This window comes from Nilaparvata lugens, chromosome 13 (assembly GCF_014356525.2).
Source record: "Nilaparvata lugens isolate BPH chromosome 13, ASM1435652v1, whole genome shotgun sequence".
NCBI classification, from domain to species: Eukaryota; Metazoa; Arthropoda; class Insecta; order Hemiptera; family Delphacidae; genus Nilaparvata; species Nilaparvata lugens.
The window spans coordinates 10,059,222-10,082,530 of record NC_052516.1 but is presented as its reverse complement, the minus strand read 5'-3'; the positions used below and the strand labels follow the sequence as shown (position 1 = coordinate 10,082,530).

General features: G+C 33.9%; 2 protein-coding genes across 9 annotated transcripts in view; both read left to right on the top strand.

The window, feature by feature from the left end:
* The window catches only part of LOC111057760, a 54,643-nt gene extending 52,411 nt beyond the window's left edge, over window positions 1–2,232 (top strand). For all 4 annotated transcript variants that reach the window (XM_039439785.1, XM_039439787.1, XM_039439786.1 and 1 more), the window contains exon 15: window positions 1,510–2,232. In XM_039439785.1, the coding sequence (XP_039295719.1) occupies window positions 1,510–1,728 (219 nt within the window). In that variant the 3' untranslated portion in view covers window positions 1,729–2,232. The remainder of the gene's footprint in view (window positions 1–1,509) is intronic.
* Window positions 2,233–8,358: 6,126 nt separating this feature from the next.
* Window positions 8,359–23,309, top strand: part of LOC111057758 (aminoacylase-1) — a 37,298-nt gene continuing 22,347 nt past the window's right edge. Inside the window, exons 1-3 of one of the 5 annotated variants that reach the window (XM_039439783.1) lie at window positions 8,359–8,545; window positions 10,421–10,590; window positions 18,297–18,468. In XM_039439783.1, the coding sequence (XP_039295717.1) occupies window positions 8,422–8,545; window positions 10,421–10,590; window positions 18,297–18,468 (466 nt within the window). In that variant the 5' untranslated portion in view covers window positions 8,359–8,421. Of the gene's footprint in view, window positions 8,546–10,420; window positions 10,591–13,801; window positions 13,974–18,296; window positions 18,469–23,309 lie in introns of all 5 variants that reach the window. The other 4 variants (XM_039439782.1, XM_039439781.1, XM_039439779.1 and 1 more) reach the window with 4 other exon arrangements.

Here is a 23,309-nt window from a genome sequence, read left to right as displayed (position 1 = left end):
AAAAACCAGTTTTTTGGACTCAGGGGACCTTGAAACGTATAGAAATTTAGAAATTGGGGTTCCTTAATTTTTTTCGGAAAGCAATACTTTCCTTACCTATGGTAATAGGGCAAGGAAAGTAAAAACGGGATTGTTAGGTCTCAAAATTTTGCATATAGATTCTAAAAATATCAATCTCCTGCACATTGAAACCCAAATTTCAATTTTAGATCTCTAAATTTTGCACATAGATTCTAAAAATGTCAATCTCGTGCACCTCGAAGCCCAAATTTCAATTTTCCTCCTAGATTTTTCAGAATTAATGTTCAAATTTCATTCATGGGACATGAATACATACCATATGTTAATATAGAACTACAATCTAGAGAGACTACCTCTTCGAAACAGGTGGTTAAAATTGGCAACTAAATTAATAACCAGTCCAATTTTGTCAGGTTGGCATTAAGTTGAGGAAGGTTTCTAAACAAGAATTGAGTTCTGTCACCTTATTAGGTTAGTACCAAGTTGAAGAGCTTATCTATACTATAAGATAGAAATTGATCAGTTGCGACCTGAAAACTCTGACACCAGACCTGAGCCAGACAGGTCACTCGATATTATTATTTTTACTTTAATAAAGGAAAGAACTGGCTTATATTGAATGAAAAAGACTAAGAAATTGTCAAAAAACCACTGATTTATTGATAATTAGAAAGACCGGTTTCGGTTATTACACCATTGTCAATCTCTGATAAACTGATTGGTCTTTCTAATTATCAATAAATCAGTGGTTTTTTGACAATATCTTAGTCTTTTTCATTCAATATGAATAATTACCACAATATCAACTTCTCAACTACACAAAAACTGGCTTATACACGTACGGGATAGGAAAATTATGTTTGACGCATCATCACGTCTCAACTACTGGACTGATTAACTTGAAATTGTGCATATAGATTCTTAATTAACCGAGGGTGATTATAGGCCTATTTTAAACTCTTCAGGATTCCACTCGGTCAAGTTTTCAATTTGTCGAGTTTTAAAACAGACCCTTGCGGAGCACGGGTCACCTGCAAGTTTACAAATAGTTAAAAAAAATAGTTATATGAGTAGTAATGTAGTTATATAAGTGGAAGTTAAGTACTATCATAGAGAAACAATAGCATAGTAGATATCCCATGGTATAGAGCGTTTATGTCGCAAGTTTTACTGTTATCCCAAGCTGATAGTTCACATAGTTCTTTCCTATGCAGCTGTGTGACGCTGGTAGTCTATCAAATTGTGCTGTTCATACACTATCACCCCAACAAAACAGTAAAAATTGACAATAATCGACAGTAATCGGCTTGAGATAACAGTAAAAGTTGCGACATAAATTCCCTATACCATGAGATATCTACTTACGCTATTGTTTCTCTATGGTACTATCACTAATTTCTTGTTTATGATAATGTGTTTGTATATTCATATGATTTATTCTCTAGATTTTAATGTAATATGGTATATTTTGTTTGTTTTGGTTGGTAGTTGGACACAGTCTGCCGCGTCCTGCTAGACCGCCAGTGGAACGTGGGCGAATCGGTTGGCGCCATCTTGCGTTTCATCCGTATCACCCTGAGTCATCCGAACCCTCAGGACGTTCCCTCCCTCTTCGAGCAGATCATTGGCTGCGAGGAGAGGCTGCTGCCTCCCCCCACCCACACCAACTCAAGCAGTGTGTCGTCCGATTCCTGTCTGGACTCGTAGAAAACCATTCAGTAATGAAATGAAATAACGGTTTGTTATGTAAGTGTTCACACTGAATGAACACTGTCTACCATAACAACCAATGGTACCCTTTATAGCCTGACTCTTGTCTAGACAAATTGAAAAACCATTGCTTCTTATGCAAGTGTTCATACATTGGCAGAATGTAAATGTGTGAACAATACCATAACAACTAATGGTAACATTTTTCGACCGACTCTTTTCTAGACAATTAGAAGACTTGCTTCTTAAGGAAGTAATCACACTACTGTAACAACCTATGGTATCCTATATATATATTTTTTTTTGCCCGGCAGAGTAGAAATTCATTGGATAGCAGAGCTCAAGTGTGTTGTGAAAAAGATAGAGAATTTTACTTGGTCAAGATATAATAGCAATAAATAGTTATTTGTATATCTAGAGTGAAAAGTACGACTTTTTCTCCCTGTGGGAAAAAGTTTGAAGCCCGAGGCGAAGCCGAGGGCAGCAATTTTCCTGAGGGAGAAAAAGTCTTTTTTGCTCGTGATGTACACAACATTTTTCCTCCATCTACATTTTTTTATAGAAACTGCAAATAAAATCATTCTAATAACTTACGTATTGGTGACAATGATTCCTAACAACATAACCTAAATCTAAAACCTAAAAACCGGTCGTCTCATTGGCACTGCCGATTGCGCTATCTATCGGCAAAAGTTGTAACAATTATATCAGCTGAGCAGCTACCAAAAATGGCTGACTCCAGATCACGCGGTTCAGATTTGAATTGCAGATCAAAAATATTTGTTGGCTGGTATTTTGAATAGAATAAAATATTTTAAAAATTGTATAAATTCTTATCGTCTACTAATATTAAGAATATAATAATTATCATACAAACATATATTTCATGAGTTGATCAAATTTCTGGTTGTGGTATTGAATTCAGTTGACTCAATGACAGACACCTCTATTATGCTTTCTCATCTGAGCTTAGACCTTCTAACCTATTACAATGTAAGTTTCAAAATAGAGATGCTCCCCATGTTATTTAAATGGAGTCACTTTTACTCCCTAGGGAGTTTTTCTGTTTTTTACTACCGAGAGCGAAAAAGTGACACTTTAGTATTAGGTTTCAGGGAGTATATTTCTTAATAAAATATAATGTATTATTTTAAACGAGAATGAACAGTTAATATTACATCAATAAACCTGTATCAGCTACCGTCTATAGATAGCATTGACAAGACAGAGGTTGGGCAACGTTTTTCTCCTATCTTACTCCACTGCCATTATAACGTGGACCTCACTATACAAATCTAAACAGGTTTCAGACAACAGACTTGAGAGAATACAATGAAAATGATGAAGTACCCTTCATTTTATTGCAACTCTACTACTTTCAATTCTTCAAGAGCCATTTCCAAATTGAAAACTTGAAGTTTTGAAACTAGTTAGTGTTGTAACATCAATAAAAAAATCTGGTGTGGTACACTCACACAACTTTCCTTGCTCATTGAACTATATAAGCCTCATTATCAAACGAGAATAATTTAGGGGAATAACATAATGACGATTGACGGCAACATATTTGCAACTACGATCAGACTACTGTATATGTGTATATACAATATTGTTTTCAGAGTACTTTTTCCTTTATGTGAATTGTAAAATTCGATGATTTTTCTGAAATTCGTCAAAACAGCTGTTCTACAGATGAAATATCTTGACTATGACTGTGTTCTTTTTATGAACTGCTCTACCTACCCACGGTATTTTATGGAAGAAGAAAAAGTAAAAACCGTGTACCTACCTACCTCATGCACGAGAAGGAGGTTACAAAGTCCATTTCTCAAGGATTGGGTGGACCCCCCATTAGTACCCCAGGAAAAAGACTCATGTCAGTTGATAGAACTAATAAATAACTATACAGGGTATGGATTTGAAAAAAATCGTTAAAGCCGTTTTTGAGAAAATCGTGAAAAACAAGGTTTTTTAGTAACTGTAATTTTTCTCAAGAATATTACGGAGCTCCTGCAATTTTCTCAGAAATGAGACTCATGTCAGTTGATAGGGCTTATAAATAGCTATCCATGGTATAAATTTGAAGAAAATCGTTAGAGCCGTTTTCGAGAAAACCGTGAAAAACAGGGCTTTTTAGTCATTATCAGCCATTTTTCTCAAGAATATTACGGAGCTCCTGAAATTTTCCCAGAAATGAGACTCATGCCAGTTGATAGGGCTTATGAATAGCTATCCATGGTATAAATTTGAAGACAATCGTTGGAGCCGTTTTCGAGAAAACCGTGAAAAACATGGTTTTTTAGTCATTATTCGCCATTTTTCTCAAGAATATTACGGAGCTCCTGAAATTTTCCCTGAAATGAGACTTATGCCAGTTGATAGGGCTTATAAATAGCTATCCATGGTATAAATTTGAAGAAAATCGTTAGAGCCATTTTTGAGAAAAACGTGAAAAACATGGCTTTTTAGTAATTATCCGCCATTTTTTCCGCCATCTTGAATTGAATTTTATTGAATTTCTTATTGTCGGGTCCTCAGGGTATAAGGACCTTAAGTTTGAAATTTCAAGTCAATCGGTTAATTAGGAATGGAGTTATCGTGTTCACAGACATACACACACACACACACATACACACACACACACATACACACACACACACACACACACACACACACACACACACATACACACACACAGACCAATACCCAAAAATCATGTTTTTGGACTCAGGGGACCTTGAAACGTATAGAAAACTTGAAATTGGGGTACCTTAATTTTTTTGGAAAGCAATACTTTCCTTACCTATGGTAGTAGGGCAAGGAAAGTAATAAAGTGTCCTTGATAATTTTTTGCCATGTTTTAATAATTAATAATCAGTAGCCCTAAAAAAAGATTGATCAGACTTCAGCTCTGCTTTCAGGTGAGTTTGTATGAAGAGCCGGTTTCCGAGGTCGGGATTCAGCTAAGTTCTAGACTTTGAACAGCTGGAGTCAGAAAATTGGCTTTCCAAAACGGGGCGTAGTTGCAGTTCACGTCTAAATTAAATTTCGAAAAACTAGAAAATTGAACACGAAATAAAATAAAGAGGAAATAGTGTAAAGTTGTAGCTATTTTGAATTATTAAGGAATGTTTCTTCTCGTATAAAAATAAAAAAAGAAATAGTGTAAAGTTTTAGCTATTTTGAATTATTCAGGAATATTTCATTTTGTCAAGGAAAAACGTTTCCAATCATAGAAATCAGAAAGTAAGGATTATCATAAAAACTGCAACTACGCCCCGTTTCGGAAAGCCAATTTTCTGACTCCAGCTGTTTAAAGTCTAGAACTTGGCTAAATCCCGAGCTCGGAAACCGATCCTAAGTACGTTGAATCTTGTACTTTGAGTAAATCTTGTACTTGATATGAATCTTCTATTTAGTGAGATAGTGGAGGATTGTTCGAAGCTATATTATTGGTTGAATATTGTACAGTCATACCATGAATATAGGTTGGTTCCCTATTTATTTAATATATCATTTATGCCAACTTTAAGTTAAATATCGTACTATAATATACAGAGTTATCATAAAAGAATGGTGCGGTTTCGAACATGGTTTAAAGAAAAACCAAATTATTTACAGTTAATGTTGTTTATTCATCTAATTTGTCGTCTCAAACAGTTTTTTACATAATTAATGAATTTCAATATGTGCGCCCTTAGTCGCTCGACAAATTTCCTAACGATAATCAATTTCTCTCCAAATATTCGCTAACATTTCGTCTGTTATGGTTGTCATTGCTTCATTAATTTCTCTACTTTAATTTTTACAGACGAAGGTACTCTACATGTGAGTGGATGTGTTAACAGACACAATTCACAAATATGGGGCTCTGAAAACTCACACGCAATTGTTGAGAAACAACATGATTCGCCTAAAGTTGATGTTTGGTGTGATATGATTGAAAATCGCGTAATAGGGCCCTCCTTCTTTGCTTAAAGAACAATTAATGGAGTTGTGTATCTCGAATGTTAATCAATTATTGCTTCTTCAGCTAGATGAACTCGAAAACATTCATCCACTTCATTTCTAACAAGATGGTGTCCCCCACAATTCAGTACATTGGTGACGGACGCTTTGAACGAAAAAATTGGAGATTGATGGATAGGCCGGCAAGGACCTATGCTGTAGTCTCCAAGGAGTCCATACCTGACACCTTGTGATTTTTTCCTGTGGGTTACATAAAAAACATTGTTTATTCACGACCTAAACCACTTGAAAACAGGATTAATGAAGCAATGACACCCATAACGGAAGAAATGTTAGGAGAGAAGTTGATTATCGTTTGGACATTTGTCGTGCGACTTAGGGCGCGCATATTGAAATTTGTTAATTATGTAAAAAAAACTGTTTGAGACGACAAATTAGATGAATAAACAACATCAACTGTAAGTAATTTGGTTTTTCTTCAAACCATGTTCGAAACCGCACCATTCTTTTATGATAACTCTGTATTTACTGAAACTACTAAAAGGGAAAATCTCAACAAAATTATAACCAGTTCTCTCGTGTTTTCCTTGATTTGCAGCTCAACTGTAGATCTAGGCCTAGATCTATAATTATTTTTATAGTGAAAGGATAAGACGTTGATGTTGGCAATACCACTATATTGTCAATACCAATATAGTGGTATTGCCAACATAAACTCTTATTCTTTCAATTATGGAGAAATACAACAACATCTCATACCATACAATCAAATTATTTTTCTAGTCATCGGATAATATTTCTATCATTTTTTTACATATCTCATGAAAACTCATCAAGGTAATATTGATCAATGAAAATTCTCAACCATTATCTTCTTATTTGGTTGCTAAGATGGTGGAATTCCATCCACATCATTGTCATGAATTTCAACGATTTTCAAAGTTAATGATCGCAAAAGAAACTTTTTCAAATTTTTATTGCTCTAAAAATTCTCCATTCCTTGTTCTAGATTATATTATTATAATAGTATGTGCCGTTTCAATAAAAATAATAGAATACACTATTTTAATGTTACTGAAAATTTCTTGATGAAATACCGTATGTGCTGGATTTTTTGAGCACAAATTTGATAGAATTTGAAAAAATAGATTAGGCAGTAGACTGTGATTCTCCTATATAAAACTGTAAAATATTTATCCGAAGTGATTTCAATGTTCAGTATTTAAAAAATGATTTACCTAGTAATTATGTTCATGAAATTGATCTAGTCTTTCTGACATTTATCTTATCTAGTCAACAACTCTAATCATCGTCAATATTAATTTTATATTATCTCTGTGTGTTATTCTTCATTTATTTTTTCACATTTAATAATATATTTATATACAAATCATGTATGAATTTATTATGATTGTTAATTTATTGATCATGCTATTTTATGACTGATTCCATGAAACCTTTATTATTATAATTCTAATTTTGGATACATACTGAATTATTATTCCTTATTGAAAAGGAAATTTCAATTTCCTATATTTTGTTAATGTCAATCAGATTTGAAAGTTGATTTTATATGTAATATTAATTTTCATCTTTTAAGAATTTGTGTGTTTTGCTATATATTGTATCTTATTAGTAACCAATTTTTATTCATTTTACATTTATCCATGACAGTTATTTGTTTAATTTTGGCAGAGAGAAGCTTTCTTTCATTCATATCTATATTATTTATTTTATCGTTTGAATGCAATACTGTATTTTTTACTCTCTATCCTTGTCATATTATTTAATTTTTCATAACTTTTTGTCTGTAAATTGTTTTTCTTATCGTATATGTAAGCAATAAAGTTTTCTTTTTTAATTCTTGAAAGTGCGCACAAATTATTTGCGTAAATGCATGCCTTTTTGGAAACTTTATGTAAAGTAAAATTTTTGAAATTGTAATTTAAAGTGTAAAAAGCTTGAAAATATCTATTTCGACCAAAAGTGTTCAAATAAATCATTATTATTACTATATTGATGGTTTATTTTATGCAATCGTCAAGTGTTCCCCAAATATTCCTTTTTATAAGCTCCACCGTCTTCACCTACTCTCCTTGTATTTTCTTCTCTCTATATTTATTACAGGGCTTATTTCGTCAAACTTTTAAGATCTTATCCTGCAGATAAGAAACCTAAACAGTCAACAAGAATAATATACAAATGATACGAAGAGCTTCACCCCTCCAAAGGGATTTGTTTTCAAAGAGCAGGGGTTTCATTGATTTGTATGACGTCTTTGATTTCTTCTGGATTGTATATTTCAATCACAAATTGCACCTTCTAGGGTTTCATGTTTTAGTGGTGGATTCATCCCCATCCCCATTAAAAAACGAAGGAAACACATAAGTTATGAGCATGAGCTGTTGCGGTCTTGCATATCGTTCAATAATATTAGAAATTCGTCAGTTGGAAATGCATTTAAATTTTAAATATCGATCTGAACTTTCAATTGTGAAGGAATAAAAGGCATATCGTGTATTGGAAAGCATTTTTAGTTTGGAAATAACTGCAACAATGGAAATGGAAAATGTTATTGTGAGTGAATAGGAATTTATCGGGAAGTGCGTACGATAGTTTCTGTTTTTAGGTTGGCTGCATTGCAGACTCGATTTTCATGGGAGGGGCAAACTCAGCTGAACTAGTCTGTCTTCTGAATTGTGAACAGTAAATCAGCTGTGTATGAAAGATTCACCGGCGTTTAAAATGTCTGTTAATAGCAACGATTTAGTTGAAGAAAACGAAGCTGTCTCTAATTTTAGGGAATATTTAAGGATACCATCCGTACAACCGAATATTAACTACGGTAAGTCGGATTATTTCTTCCAATCTATACCCTAGTGTTGGCTGATAGGGATGTTCGTCTGCTATCCTCTCATACCCCTTTCAGAGCAAAGTGTTGACCATGTGAACAATGTATTTTATTTAATTTAATGCAAAAACGTTATTATCATAGATCTGTATCCATTTCACCTTTTGATCACTACGCTATTCTACTTTTAACAATTCTATTACTGATTCATACCGGTCAATTGAGATTAGGTATCACATTACCGTACATTAGCCTATGCAAATTAGCTTCAAGCTGAAACAGCTTGTTACAATAATAATCACTTTTATGTTTGAATATTGAATTAGATAATTGAATGCACAATAAAGCTGAAAACATAGCTTAGTTCAAGTACGGTAATATAACGTATAGCCTAAATCAATCATTCAAAACTGTATCAGTTATTGTTTTAATCACAGCCACTAAAAAATCAAGCTTATCAATTACTGCTTTGAAATTTCAATGTACGTCATACGATGTTTGAGAAGTTATATTCTGATCTCTAATTTTCATGATATTTTCCACTTCAATGAGAAAAGGCACAAAATCCTTAAGTTGTTTTGAAAAAATCAACTTCTAAAATAACCTTTTACCAGGCTACCATAAGAGTACGGTAAAGCTGCGTTTACACCAAAGTTATCAACAAAATGTTAATAACTGAAACGTTATCAAAATGTTAATAACTTAGTCCTTACAGATTCTATTTGATTGAACATAAGTTATTATACACATGATGAGCATATGTGTTTGTCAAGTTCCGTTCAATCTAAAAACCTACTTTGGTGTAAACCCGGCTTAAGAATAAGAATGTCATTTCAAAATTGTAATTACGGTATCATAAAACATATCAGCGCTTCAGGAAGTCAGTAGTTAAGAATAAAACTGCTCCAATTGAAGCAATTGAAAACAATGGTTCCTTCAAGCAATTTTGTAGACAGCTCTATTATTCATAAAAATAGAGATGATCATGCTACTCTAATATTAGGGAATATGAAACCTTAAGACCGTTCTTACTACGTTGATTAGGAATGAAGATGATTAGTCTAACAGAAAATTTCCATACTGAATGTAAAACTTTAAAGTTTTAATGACAATTCAAAATCATTTGTAAACAAAATCATTTTAATTTCAATTCTGAATAAAAAGACTACAGTATTGTATTTTTATTCAGTATGGATAACTACCAGTATATATGGATAACATCTCAGGAATTGTCAGTTTATCATTCAATTATTTAATACATTGTGTATGAATAACTACTAAAAAATATTACCTTCACAACTATACTCTCATGAACCGCTGTAAATAAATGTATTCCAGCATTAATATCTAACTCTTCCTACAGTTCATCAAAAGCTAAAACAGGAGTTATCTATTGATTACAGATTATTCAAATCACAAAATAGTAATATTGTCAGTTTATCATTACTGTAATTTATTCCAGTAATTTTGTGTTACATCTTAATCAAATTTCATGTATGACCTTTCTCGTAATATTTATCAAAAGCTAAAACAGGAGTTATCTATTGATTACAGATTATTTAAATCACAAAATAGTAATATTGTCAGTTTATCATTACTGTAATTCATTCCAGTAATTTTGTGTTACATCTTAATCAAATTTCATGTATGACCTTTCTCGTAATATTTATCAAAAGCTAAAACAGGAGTTATCCATTGATTACAGATTATTTAAATCACAAAATAGTAATATTGTGAGTTTATCATAAATTTATTCCAGTAATTTTGTGTTACATCTTGATCAAATTTCATGTAAGACCTTTCTCAGAATATTTACCATGCAAAACCACTGCTTCTTTCAACTATTTTATACTATTTTTTCATTTTTAGATAAATGCGTGGTGTTTCTGCGGAAACAGGCATGCAGTCTGAATTTACCAGTTCGGGTTCTGCAAATGGTCCCTGGCAAGCCCATAGTCCTCATAACGTGGACAGGGAGTCAACCATCGTTACCGTCTCTGCTCCTCAATTCGCATATGGATGTGGTACCTGTCTATCCCGTAAGTATAGCAATCATTTACAGTAGAATCAAAAATATTATAAACCGAACAGAGATTCATTAGAAAGCAGTTCTTCAATACCTAGTAAATATTAAATCCGTATGGATTTTGTTGAAGCGAAGTGAGGTCTAAGATTCAAGTCGACGGTTTTGCATTTCTCTTTATTTATGTTTATGTTCCGCATTTACGGCAAAACGCAGCAATAGATTTTCATGAAATTTGACAGGTATGTTCCTTTTTGAATTTCGCGTCGACGTATACATAAGGTTTTTTGAAATTTTGCATTTTAAGGATAGTACAAAAGGAAAAGGAGTTTCATTCGTACGCCAACATTACCGTAAAAATCAGACTATAGAATTATTTATCATACATCAGCTGTCGAGTGGATTATTAATTGCATGCGATGAGGCATGCAATTAAAATCCCAGTGTAACTTGGTAACAAATCAGCTGTCGTGTGGACTATTAATTGCAAGCAATGAGACATGCAATTGATAACTCGAAGTAGCATATTATTTTCTCCCGACCTTTCCCTGCTTTCAACTCGTAAGCTTTTGATGATAGTAGCATAGTTGTATACAACAAATTATTGTCGATACAGCAACTCAAACAGCCATTAGTTGTTTACACACCGATATCTCGCCGACACGTCAGGACAGGACATAATTCACTATGATGGACAGTATTAGAGGAGGCTGTGGTTTTTAACTACGCGATGTCTACTGTTCACAGAACTACAAGTTAGTAAGGAGTCACTTGCGGGAGGGTCTCACCTCGTCTGAATATATCATTTAGGTCGTCAATGAGCCTTAAGGCTGTCATACTTCAGCCGGGACTGCTATTTAACGTGCCCATCCGATACCCTACGACAGTGACCAGGTCAAAATCTTTTGGCGATGTGCGGTATCAGAGTAGGTGACTGAGAGTGTTGAGAAGTAATGCATGTATTCAAATGTACTTTACTTTCTAACACTCTTAGATACTCTCACCACTACCTTCGTCGATACACTATGTTGACCCTCACAGATAGAAACTGGATGATTGTAAGGCAACGAGAACTTGAGTTGCTCTTTCAAAAATGTAATTTCTGTCATTAAACTACGATTTCATGCGGCTAATTTCAATTTCTTGAAATTCCACCTAGTAATAATAATAATAATAATATTTTATTCTCAACAAAAGAATAACAAAAACAAGGTAATACAGTTGAAAAACGTCACAGATAAATAACATAAAATATCAATCTTAAAATAAAACTCTAATAACATTTAACAATTCATTAAATTTGCAAAATTTAGATAATAATTTTTTCACTCTAACAAGAATTCGTCAACCTCATAGAAAGCCTTCTCACTGAGAAAAGAATATAGTTTTGTTTTGTATTTTTTTTATTCAACAATACTTCTCAAATCAGCCGGAAGTTTCGCAAAAAACTTTTGTCCCCTATAAGTAGGTGTTTTCTCAAATACACTCAGCCTATGTCTCTCAACTGAAATGTTATTCCTTCCTCTAGTGTTATAGCCATGAATATCTGAGTTAACTTGGAATGAATTCAACCTATCCTTCACTTGTAATATTGATTTGAAAATGTACAATGATGGAACAGTTAAAATACTTGGGCTACTGAAAGACTCCCGACATGTCTGTGGTAATTTGAGCCCCTCCAGGTATCTTATTGCGTACTTTTGCAAAACAAAAATTCTTTGAATGTTTTGCTTCGAGGTACTCCCCCATAATTCAATGCCATAAGCAATGTGGGTTTCAATCAGTGCATAGTAGACATAGTAGTCTTTGATCCTGCCTAGTATCTATCTCCTTGATATTCCTTCACTTATTATGCTGAGTCCTAAATATATTAGATGCTGTATAATTGGGGTATGATCACATAGAATGCGTATATGTACAAGTGCACGCTTGGTTGTGTATGACCAAACGCGCAGATGAGAGAAAATGTTTTTGGAAAGAGCAATAGGAACAGTCACACTGAACGCGTGCACTTGCTGGTTGTGTTCAGTGTGAGCAGCTACATGCAAGTCACTACCTGTTTCAATGGCTATTTTCAGATTTTGGGTTTCGGCCCATGAATGATATAAGACGTGCACTAGCACATATACACATCCAGTTTGATCATACCCTTAGAAATTAGGAACATAACAGAAATTCATAAGAAATCAGCTCTTCAATGATCCAGCATGTAAACTACAATCTCATGAGGCCAAACTCAATTTCTTGTAATGCCACCTTCTCATTTTATTCTCCTCCAACTGATATGCTCAATCAAATCAAAATATTAAATGCAGCCAAAATATATCGAATAAAATCCAAAATTATATAAAATACAAATCTTAAATACCGTACATTCGATGTAGCCTATGCCAAATCATCATCTATATATATATATAAAAGCGAAATGGCACTCACTCACTGACTGACTGACTGACTCACTCACTCACTCACTCGCAGAACTAAAAATCTACCGGACCAAAAACGTTCAAATTTTGTAGGTATGTTCAGTTGGCCCTTTAGAGGCGCACTAAGAAATCTTTTGGCAATATTTTAACTCTAAGGGTGGTTTTTAAGGGTTTAAAGTTCGTCTTTTAGCATGTATGTTCTTCTTATTCTCTTAATTTATAATTGAAAAATGTCCATACCATATGTTAATATAGGACTATAATCTAGAGAGAGTACCTCTTCGTAACAGTTGTTAACTGGTAACTAAATTAATAATTTTGTTAGGTTGGCACCAAGTTGAAGATTGAAATGCATTTATCGCGGGAAAATTGATTGGGCACTGCTACTTTAATCAGAGCTATTCCTGGGAATATTATATTACTAGCCGTCAGGCTCGCTTCGATCGCCATATCTGTTTAGCCAGACTTCAGTCTGGACCCCAGACTGGATCGTCCTAACATATGCTCAAATGAAAAATGCAGGCGAGCGAAGCGAGCCTGCTGATCTCATTTTTGGACGATCCAGTCGGGGGTCCAGACTAAGTCTGGCTAAACAGATATGGCGAGCGAAGCGAGCCTGACGGCTAGTGAATAATATATTTGTCAATTTGTCAATTAGTCAATTTTATGTCTAATTAGTTTCCAAAATGATACAAAATACAAATCTTAAATACATTCGATGTAGCCTATGCCAAATCATAAATAATATATTTGATGTCAATTAGTCAATTTTATGTCTAATCAGTTTCCATTTTCTTGAAGGACAAATGGAAGTACGACCCCTTTGGCGCTGAAAAGGATGAGAATGGTAACATTTATGGCAGAGGAGCCCAGGACATGAAGTGTGTCGGTATCCAGTACATAGAGTGCATCAGAAGGCTTATGCGAGACGGCCGCAAGTTGAAGCGAACCATCCATCTGTCTTTCGTTCCTGGTGAGTCTAAATAATACCATAGAGAACAGATAGTATAGGAAGATATCCCATAGTTTGTAGAATTCATTCAGTTTTGTATCAAAGTAGTGTGTTGTGTATCAAGTCGAGATGATACTGTATCATGTGGTGTTGAGTCTAAAATACCGTAGAGAAAATATAGCATAAGAAGATATCCCATGGTTTGTAGAATTCATTCAAAGATGGGGAGTTTTGTATCAAATTAATTTGTTGTGTATCAAGTTGAGATGGTACTGTATCATATTGTGTTGAGTCTAAAATACCGTAGAGAAAAGATAGCATAAGAAGATATCCCATGGTTTGTAGAATTCATTCAAAGCTTGGACGTTTTGTATCAAATTATTGTGTTGTGTATCAAGTTGAGATGATACTGTATTATATGTGGTGATACAGTAAAATTTATTATGATAGTGTAGAGAAAAGATAGCATAAGATCCCATGGTATAGGACCTTTATGTTCCAATTTTCACTAACTCAAGCTGATATTCCTCGTAGTTTTTTTCGTGAAGCTATGTGACGCTGGTAGTCTCTCATACTGGCCCATACTGGTTTTAATCAAAACCAGAGCAAATGCTCATGAGCAAGAGCATGGAGCATAAGGTTTTGCTCATGAGCAAAAAGTAGAAGCAAAAGCATTTGCTCATCTTTTTATGAATAAGCTGTACCTTATACTTCTTACCTTATGCTCCTGAACTCTGGAGCATATGCTCACGTATTTTAAAGATTTTCCATCAGCTGATTCGCTTTTGTAGCCTTACTTTGTTTTTATACTTTGTAGCTCACGAAAGCGCTAAATATGCAAGTAGGGGGCACCGCTTGTGTTTGCGTCGTCTACTCTGTTTTCTATTTTATGTTAGTTGAGTTAAGAATTTTGAAATAGTAGCGTGAAAAAATGTCATCTCTATAATAATCTTCAGCATATTCTTCTAATATCAATAGCCTTCTTATAATTGTCTACACTCTCATCTTCTTAAATTCCTATTTCCTATTTTGTGATGGCTATCTTTACAACAGGTAGCTATCTTTTGTATTTATTCTTTAGTAGGAATAATGGTGATATATATCATGGTTGAATCTAAAAAGAGTTTTATAGCTCTTAACTATTGGTTGTGATTGTATCTGGTATATTTCATCTTTCTCATACGAATTAGTTGAGCCATTTTACTATGAGCAAAAGGTGATAAGCTGCTCTAGACTAGACTCACCTTTTTTGAAGCATTTGCTTCAAAAGTTGAGCAAGTGCTCTAGTTTATTCATACAATTTTGAGTATAAGCTTTTACTTTTGAGCAAATGCTCAAACTATTTTTTTGATGAGCATGAGCAAAAGGTTTTGCTCACGTTTATTCATAGAAAATGAAGCAAATGCTCCATATTTTAGAAGATCCAGTCGGGGGTCCAGGGGGCGGAGCCCCCTGGCTAGACGGATATGGCAAGCGAAGCGAGCCTGACGGCTAGTGAATAATATATTTGTCAATTTGTCAATTAGTCAATTTTATGTCTAATTAGTTTCCAAAATGATACAAAATACAAATCTTAAATACATCGATGTAGCCTATCTCTCTCTTGGGTAACAGCCGTAGGGCTGGTTGGCAGCAGCTCTCCATGCTTTTCTGTCGTCCGCTTTCCGCTTCAGCTCGTAGTATGATCCACATCTCATATCCGTAGCAATTGTTTCATATACTCCAGCCTAGGTCTTCCTCTCATATTCCTTCCCTCAACCATTCCCTCATTATCCTTGTCAGTAGAGTGTCATGTCTGATGATGTGGCCAATCAGCTGTGCTCTTCTTTGCTTGATCCACTTCAAGAAGTTCCGGTTCTCTCCCACTCTTTCAAAAACCTGCTCATTTGTAATCATATCTCTCCAACTGATCTTCATCATTCTTCTGTAGCACCATGCCTCGAATGCAGCCAATCTTCTTTCCTCTCTCACCCCCATTGTCCACGCCTCACTTCCATATGTTGCAGTACTCCATACATACGTTTTCAACATGTTTTTTCTTACGTCGAGACTTATGTTTTTGAGGTGAATAGATTTTTCTTCTTATTGAGGCAATCTTAGCCTGGGCAATTCTGCTGGCAATGTCCTTGCAGCTTCTTCCATCACTTGTGATTTTGCTACCCAGGTAATTGAACTCCTTCACTTCATTTACTACCTCATTCCTTAGCTTTACTGCTGAGCTGTTCTCCCCTGTCCTGCAACATATTAGCACTTTGGTTTTTCGGATGTTTATTTTCAATCTAAACTCTTCCTCCATTATTCTGTCCATTTCATTCAGTGTTTTCTGCAGTTCCTCTTCACTTTCTGCCATTACTGCTATATCATCCGCAAAACGAAGCATATCTACCGTTTCCCCATGAATTTTCACTCCTGTACAAACTTTTTCTCTCACTCTGTCGATTGCCTTTTGAATATACACATTGAACAAGTATGGGGATAGCGCGCATCCTTGTCGTACCCCTTTTTGAATGTGTGCAGATTCCTCTTCATTTCCACTCCTAATAACTCCAATTTCTTGTTTATAGATGTTGTAGATCAGTCTTCGGTCTCTGTAGTCTATCCCAATTTGGCGAAGAATGTTGAATAGGATGTTCCAACTTACATTGTCAAATGCTTTTTCAATGTCAATAAAGGCTATGCATGTGCGTTTCCCTATCTTCATCTGCTTCTCTATCACCTGTCTCAGCGCCAGAATTGCTTCTCTTGTCCCTACACCCTTTCTAAAGCCAAACTGATCTTCAGACAATTGTTCATCAATTCGTTTTTCTATTCTCCTGAGGATAATTCTGGTAACTATTTTCGATGCATGACTCACTAAGCTCAGCGTACGGTACTCTTCACATGATCTTGCATTTGATTTCTTTGGTATAGGTACTATAATACACTTTACAAAATCGTCAGGTAACTCTCCAGTCATATATATACTATTTACAAGATTATACAGTGCTCTCTTTAACATTCCACCAGACTTTTTCAAGAGCTCTCCTTGTATATCATCTATTCCTGGTGCCTTCCTTTCTTTTAGGTCTCGCAGTGCTTTTTCAAACTCTTCCATCAACATTGGTGCCCCCAATTCCTGTAGTTCTATCTCGTCTTCTCTTTCCAAGTGCAGATTCTCATTGTCCTCTCCACAGTACAGCTGCTCCAGATATTCTTTCCAACGTTTTGCTATACTCTCTGAATCATACTTTAATTCTCCATTTTTGTCTACAATACTCATTGTTCTCACTTTCCTTGTTTCAAAGAATCTTTTTACCTCTCTGTAAGCTATATCCATCTGCCCTGTTTTCATGCAATTATTTATGTTCTTGCAAATTTCTCTTAAATATTCTTCTTTGTCTTGCTTTGCCTTTCGAATAATCTTGTTCCTCAGACTCCTGTATTTCCTTAATCCTTCTTCATCTTGAGAATTCTTGTACTTTCGTCTTTCATTAATCATTTCAACAATATCTTGGCTTATCCATTCCTTTCTGTTCTCCTGCTTTTTCCTTCCTAATACCTCTTCTGCCGAAAGTTCGATACTCTTCTTTATTTTGTTCCATTCCTGCTCCACTCCCATCTGCTTTTCTGTTTCTTCCATGGTCCTGTTTGTTTTCTCCACGTATTTCGTTTGAGTGAGATCATCTTTAAGTCTGGTCATATCCCATTGTTTGCTTTTTCTCATCTTCAGAGCTTTGAATTTCAGTTCACAGTGCATCATAACAAGATTGTGGTCACTGTTAACGTCTGCTCCTGGGTAACTTCTACTGTTTTTTACTTGGTTTTTGTACCTTTCTCTCACCAATATATAGTCTATTTGAGCTCTTCTTACATCCCCAGGGGCTTTCCAGGTATATCTCCTCCTTGGATGGTGCTGGAATATTGTGTTTGTCACCACTAACTTGTACTGTGAACAGAATTCTATCAGTCTTTCTCCTCTTGCATTCCTTTGTCCCAAACCATACTTCCCAACTGTGTTTCCTTCAGCTCCTTCTCCAACTGTTGCATTCCAGTCTCCAAGTACAATAAGATTTTCTTCACTCTTCAGTTTCCCAATCAACTCGTTTATGTCCTCATAGCATTTCTCAACAGCCTCGTCTTCTTCATCAGTTGTTGGCATGTACACCTGCACTATCACAGTATCCCTTGGTTTGGTTCCCGTTCACTTCTCCATTCTGTGCCGAATGGCCATGACTGGCTCATCGCCTTTAGAGACAGTTTCCTATCATATGCCTATGCCAAATGATAGCCTATGCCAAATCATAAATAATATATTTGATGTCAATTAGTCAATTTTATGTCTAATCAGTTTCCATTTTCTTGAAGGACAAATGGAAGTACGACCCCTTTGGCGCTGAAAAGGATGAGAATGGTAACATCTATGGCAGAGGAGCCCAGGACATGAAGTGTGTCGGTATCCAGTACATAGAGTGCATCAGAAGGCTTATGCGAGACGGCCGCAAATTGAAGCGAACCATCCATCTGTCTTTCGTTCCTGGTGAGTCTAAATAATACCATAGAGCAAAGATAGCATAAGAAGATATCCCATGGTTTTATTTATTCTGTTTATTCAATCATTCAGAATTATACAAGTTACAGAAAAGTACCACAGGCTAACTTACGCCCAAAACTGTTCCAATTCTAATTTATACAACATTCCAAATGTAGCTATAATGAAGTCCACGTTATAATGACAGTATTTGATCAACTTTGGTTTTGCTATCCTTGTCTATCATTTGACAAAGCCGGTGTTAATATTCTTTTCTAGGTCCACAACGATGCCAATTATGTTTTTCACAGTGTAGAAATATTATTAATCAATACAGAGAATCGGCATCGATATTCTTTAATCTTTATCCACTGTCATTATAACGTGGACCTCACTATAGAGGTTATGTGTCACTTCAAAATTCTCAATTACACACTAAATTTACAATCCATACACACAAAAATCATTTTTAAATTAAAAAAAAACGTCCATATTAAATTGAATTAATTACAAATAATAATTGGAAAATTCCAAACTTTGAAAAAACTATAAATTATGGTTTGTAGAATTCAGTTAGGAAATTTTGTATCAAAGTAGTGTGTTGTGTATCAAGTCGAGATGATACGGTATCGTATTGTGTTGATACTGTATCATTTGTAGTAATATAGTATCATTTTGTGACACTGTATCATTTATTGTGATACTATAGAGAAAAGATAGCATAATAAGCTATCCCATGGTTTGTAGAATTAATTTAATGTTTGGAAGTTTTGTATCAAATTATGGTGTTGTGTATCATCAAGTTGTGATGATACTGTATCATAATATTATGTTGATCCTGTATCATTTGTGGTGATACAGTTTCATTTTGTGTTGATACTGTATCATGTGTGGTGATACTGTATCATTTATTGTGATACCATGGAGAAAAGATAGCATAAGAAGCTATCACATGATTTGTAGAATTCATTCAGTTTGGAAGTTCTGTATCAAATTATGGTGTTGTGTATCAAATTGAGATGATACTGTATTATATGTGGTGATACTGTATCATTTATTGTAATACTATAGAGAAAAGATAGCATAATAAGATATCCCATAGTATAGGACCTTTATGTTCCAATTTTCACTGTTAACTCAATCTGATAATCCTCGTAGTTTTTTGGTGAAGCTATGTGACGCTGGTAGTCTCTCATACTGTGCCGTTGTTACACCCTCACCCCAATAAAACAGTAATAATACACAGTAGTCGACAGTAACAGTAATCGGCTTGAAATTTGGAACTAAAACGATCTATACTGTGGGATATCTTCTTATGCTATCTTTCCTCTATGATAATACAGTGTTTATCACTGTCTAGAAGTCTTGAAAAATATCCAGAACTATTATAAGATTTTTTCCAAATATCTAGATTTATCATCGCAAATTGAAGCGAACAGTCCATTTTTGCTATTAAAAAAAACTAGGATGATAATTTATCTTAGTTTTTATGAGTCTCCTTTAAAAATACACCATAACAAATTTGAATGTAAAATGATAATTTGTTGCCTCAGATAATGCTTCTCCAAAATATCTCTACGCTACAAAAACAAGCTATATTATTGAAATGATATCCTAGGTACTGGTACAGTTAATAATTAAAAAAACTAGGATGATAATTTATCTTAGTTTTTATGAGTCACCTTTAAAAATACACCATAACAAAATTGAATGTAAAATTATAATTTGTTGCCTCAGATAATGCTTCTCCAAAATATCTCTACGCTACAAAAGCAAGCTATATTATTGAAATGATATCCTAGGTACTGGTACAGTAAATAATTAAAAAAACTAGGATGATAATTTATCTTAGTTTTTATGAGTCTCCTTCACAAAAACACCATTGCAAAATTGAATGTACAATGCTAATTTGTTACGGTACCTTAATTAATGCTTCTCCAATTGAATTGAAAATTTCTTTATTCATCAAAATGCATAAAATACATCTTATCGCTTATCCGAAATATCTTTACGCTTCAGAAACTAGCTATATTATTAAAATAATATCCTAGGTACTGGTACAGTTAATAAGTAATTGAATACAAAAGGGGAACTTCAATTTAGAAGTTAAAACACTCAGTTATACTGGGGTGTAAATTGATAGCAATTTGTGTATGCTTAAATTTTGTTCCACTTACAGCCTGGGTGAGTTTGAGTCCTAATAGATCTACGTCATGTTTAATGAGAACATAAACAATCAATGAGATTCAATAGATTCATTTATTGAGAAGATACTCAATTCAAGTACATAGAAAGCAGTATTTGTCTTTAATACAATTCATTATTGTTTAGTAACAACAATATACGGCATATAATAGGATGTAAACAATGAATTGTATCTCAACATCCATTTTTTTCTGTACTCAATATTCAGTTTTCTAAAGAATATTTTAGTGTTCTAAAGAATTTAGTGTAGCCTACTTTATTCTGAATCGATATGAGTAATTTTTCAATTCTTGCTGAATACATTCAAATAGTTTCATTGAAACTTTTTTATCTGAGCATTCATTTCTTCTTTACTGAATATTCAGTATTCTAAAGAATATTTGAGGGTTCTAAAGAATCTATAGTGAGGTCCACGTTATAATGGCAGTGGATGAAGATAGAAGAATAGCGATGCCGATTCTCTTCATTAATTAATTATATTTCTACACTGTCAGAAACATAATTGGCATCGTTGTGGACCTAGAAAAGGATAGTACCACCGGCTTTGTCGAATGATAGACAAGGATAGCAAAACCAAAGTTGATCAAATACTGTCATTATAACGTGGACTTCACTATAGTGTACGTCATTCTAAATCGATATGAGTATTTTTTCAATTCTTGCTGAATACATTCAAATAGTTTCATTGAAACTTTCTGGGCATCCATTTCTTCTTTAATGAATTTTCAGTGTTTTAAAGAATCTAGTGTACGTCATTCTAAATCTATATGAATAACTTTTTCAATCTTTTTTGAATATTTTCAAATAAATAGTTCTTATTGGAAACTCTGTTTTTACAGCTCTCTTTTTAAACAAATACAAATTACAACTGACATTTTACTTCATGAATAATTCATTCTTGAAATTGAATTACTGTAGTAGTTGAGCCTTGCAGGGGTATTCCAGTAAAACATGGTCTTTAATACAATTTAACCTTTATGGAATAAATAATATTTGAATTTGAGCTTTGTCTTCTTGAAGTGAGAGGGACCCTAATGAGTTGAAACCTGTTGTAAAAATTGATGGAAGTAGTTACTTATTTCCTCGCTGATCCAAAACAATTAAAAATTCCATATCACACAGAAATATTATACAATATTTAGAGCTCTCAACATGACTTATGGACTTTATTTTATCATTGTAAATTGATAAGAGAGTTTATGACCGTCTAGGAATGATAACTGAGTAATTAAGAGCATTGAGCTTGTTTACAATGATAACACTTGTTCAAAGTTAATTATGAATATGTGTTGAAGGTGGGATTAGAGTTTGTTTGAAGAATAAATATTATAATTTCATGAAGATTGGTTCTAGTTCTTAATTGTTGGTTAATTTCAGTTGTAACACTAATAAACGGAAAGCGATTGAGATTGTTGGAAATACTTTGAAACGCATCTCATCATGAAAATTATTTAACATGAACCAATTCAAGTGCATTGCTCACATTACAAAATTTCCCATTTTATCATTATATAATATCTTGTGACCTGGCTGGCTCAAGTCTGGTGTCAGAGTTTTCAGGTCGCAACTGATAAATTTCAGGGCTTCTGACATGACCTAACAACTGCTTTTTAATCATTTAAAGTCATTTATTGAAAGAATATCATGAAATGCATTATTATGTAGTCAGGTTATGTCCTGTTGCATACACTTGATGCTCACCTTTCAATAAATTAAAATTAAGTCTACATAGTTTTAATCATTCATTTTTGGACGAGGATTATTAATCTCAACATAATTTTAGGAACTAGATATTTTAATCTTATACTTTTAGAATTTCAGTGTAATTTATGATTCTAGGGAGTGTATCAGCTTCGGATATAGATAAAAACCATAATAAATCAGCATCTAATTATTGGACGATGCTATGCATTGGTATATAAATGTTTTTCTCAATAAAGAAATCTTGAATCTTGAACATTTCTAATTATTGTTTTCCCCACAGTCATAAAATAAGAGGGTTGAACCATTTTTGAAATCTCCTTACTGTACATTAGTTTTTCAAACTTTTCTATGTTGCCCCGACTCTATGTTATAATGCTTTTAATTATGAGTCAAGTGATTTAGTAACAACGTCTTTTTCAAGCATGAGTTTCAGAAATATCTCCAGGCATGATCCTTGTTCAGTAGTTTTTGAAAAATAAGTCCAAAGTTGTTGGAACTCTGCTCATAAGCATTTGAAAAGCTATGCAAAGAGAAAAATTCCATTAAAAATTAAGAGAACCGTTGACAAATTCAGCCAAGCTCTATATTTATCTAATCCTATACTACTAAACGAGCAACTTCTGTTTAGATGTTTATATGTTTAGATATTCAGATGTTTGGATGTTTATATGTTTGTATTTCACCGGATCTCGAAAACGGATCTAACGATTCTCACGAAATTCAGAACAAAGTAGGTTTATAATATAAAGATTCGATTGCACTAGGTCTCATCCCTGGGAAAACTCGCTGAAGGACATTAAAAGGATAATTATTATTCATCCTTGGAAAAACAGCTGATAATAATTATTTCGTCTTCTTTTGGTGATGGAAGTGAGTGAGCGAGTTCATGTGTGTGGGACTGTGTCAAAATTATGACTCAGCTGTTGAACTTTTTTAATCAT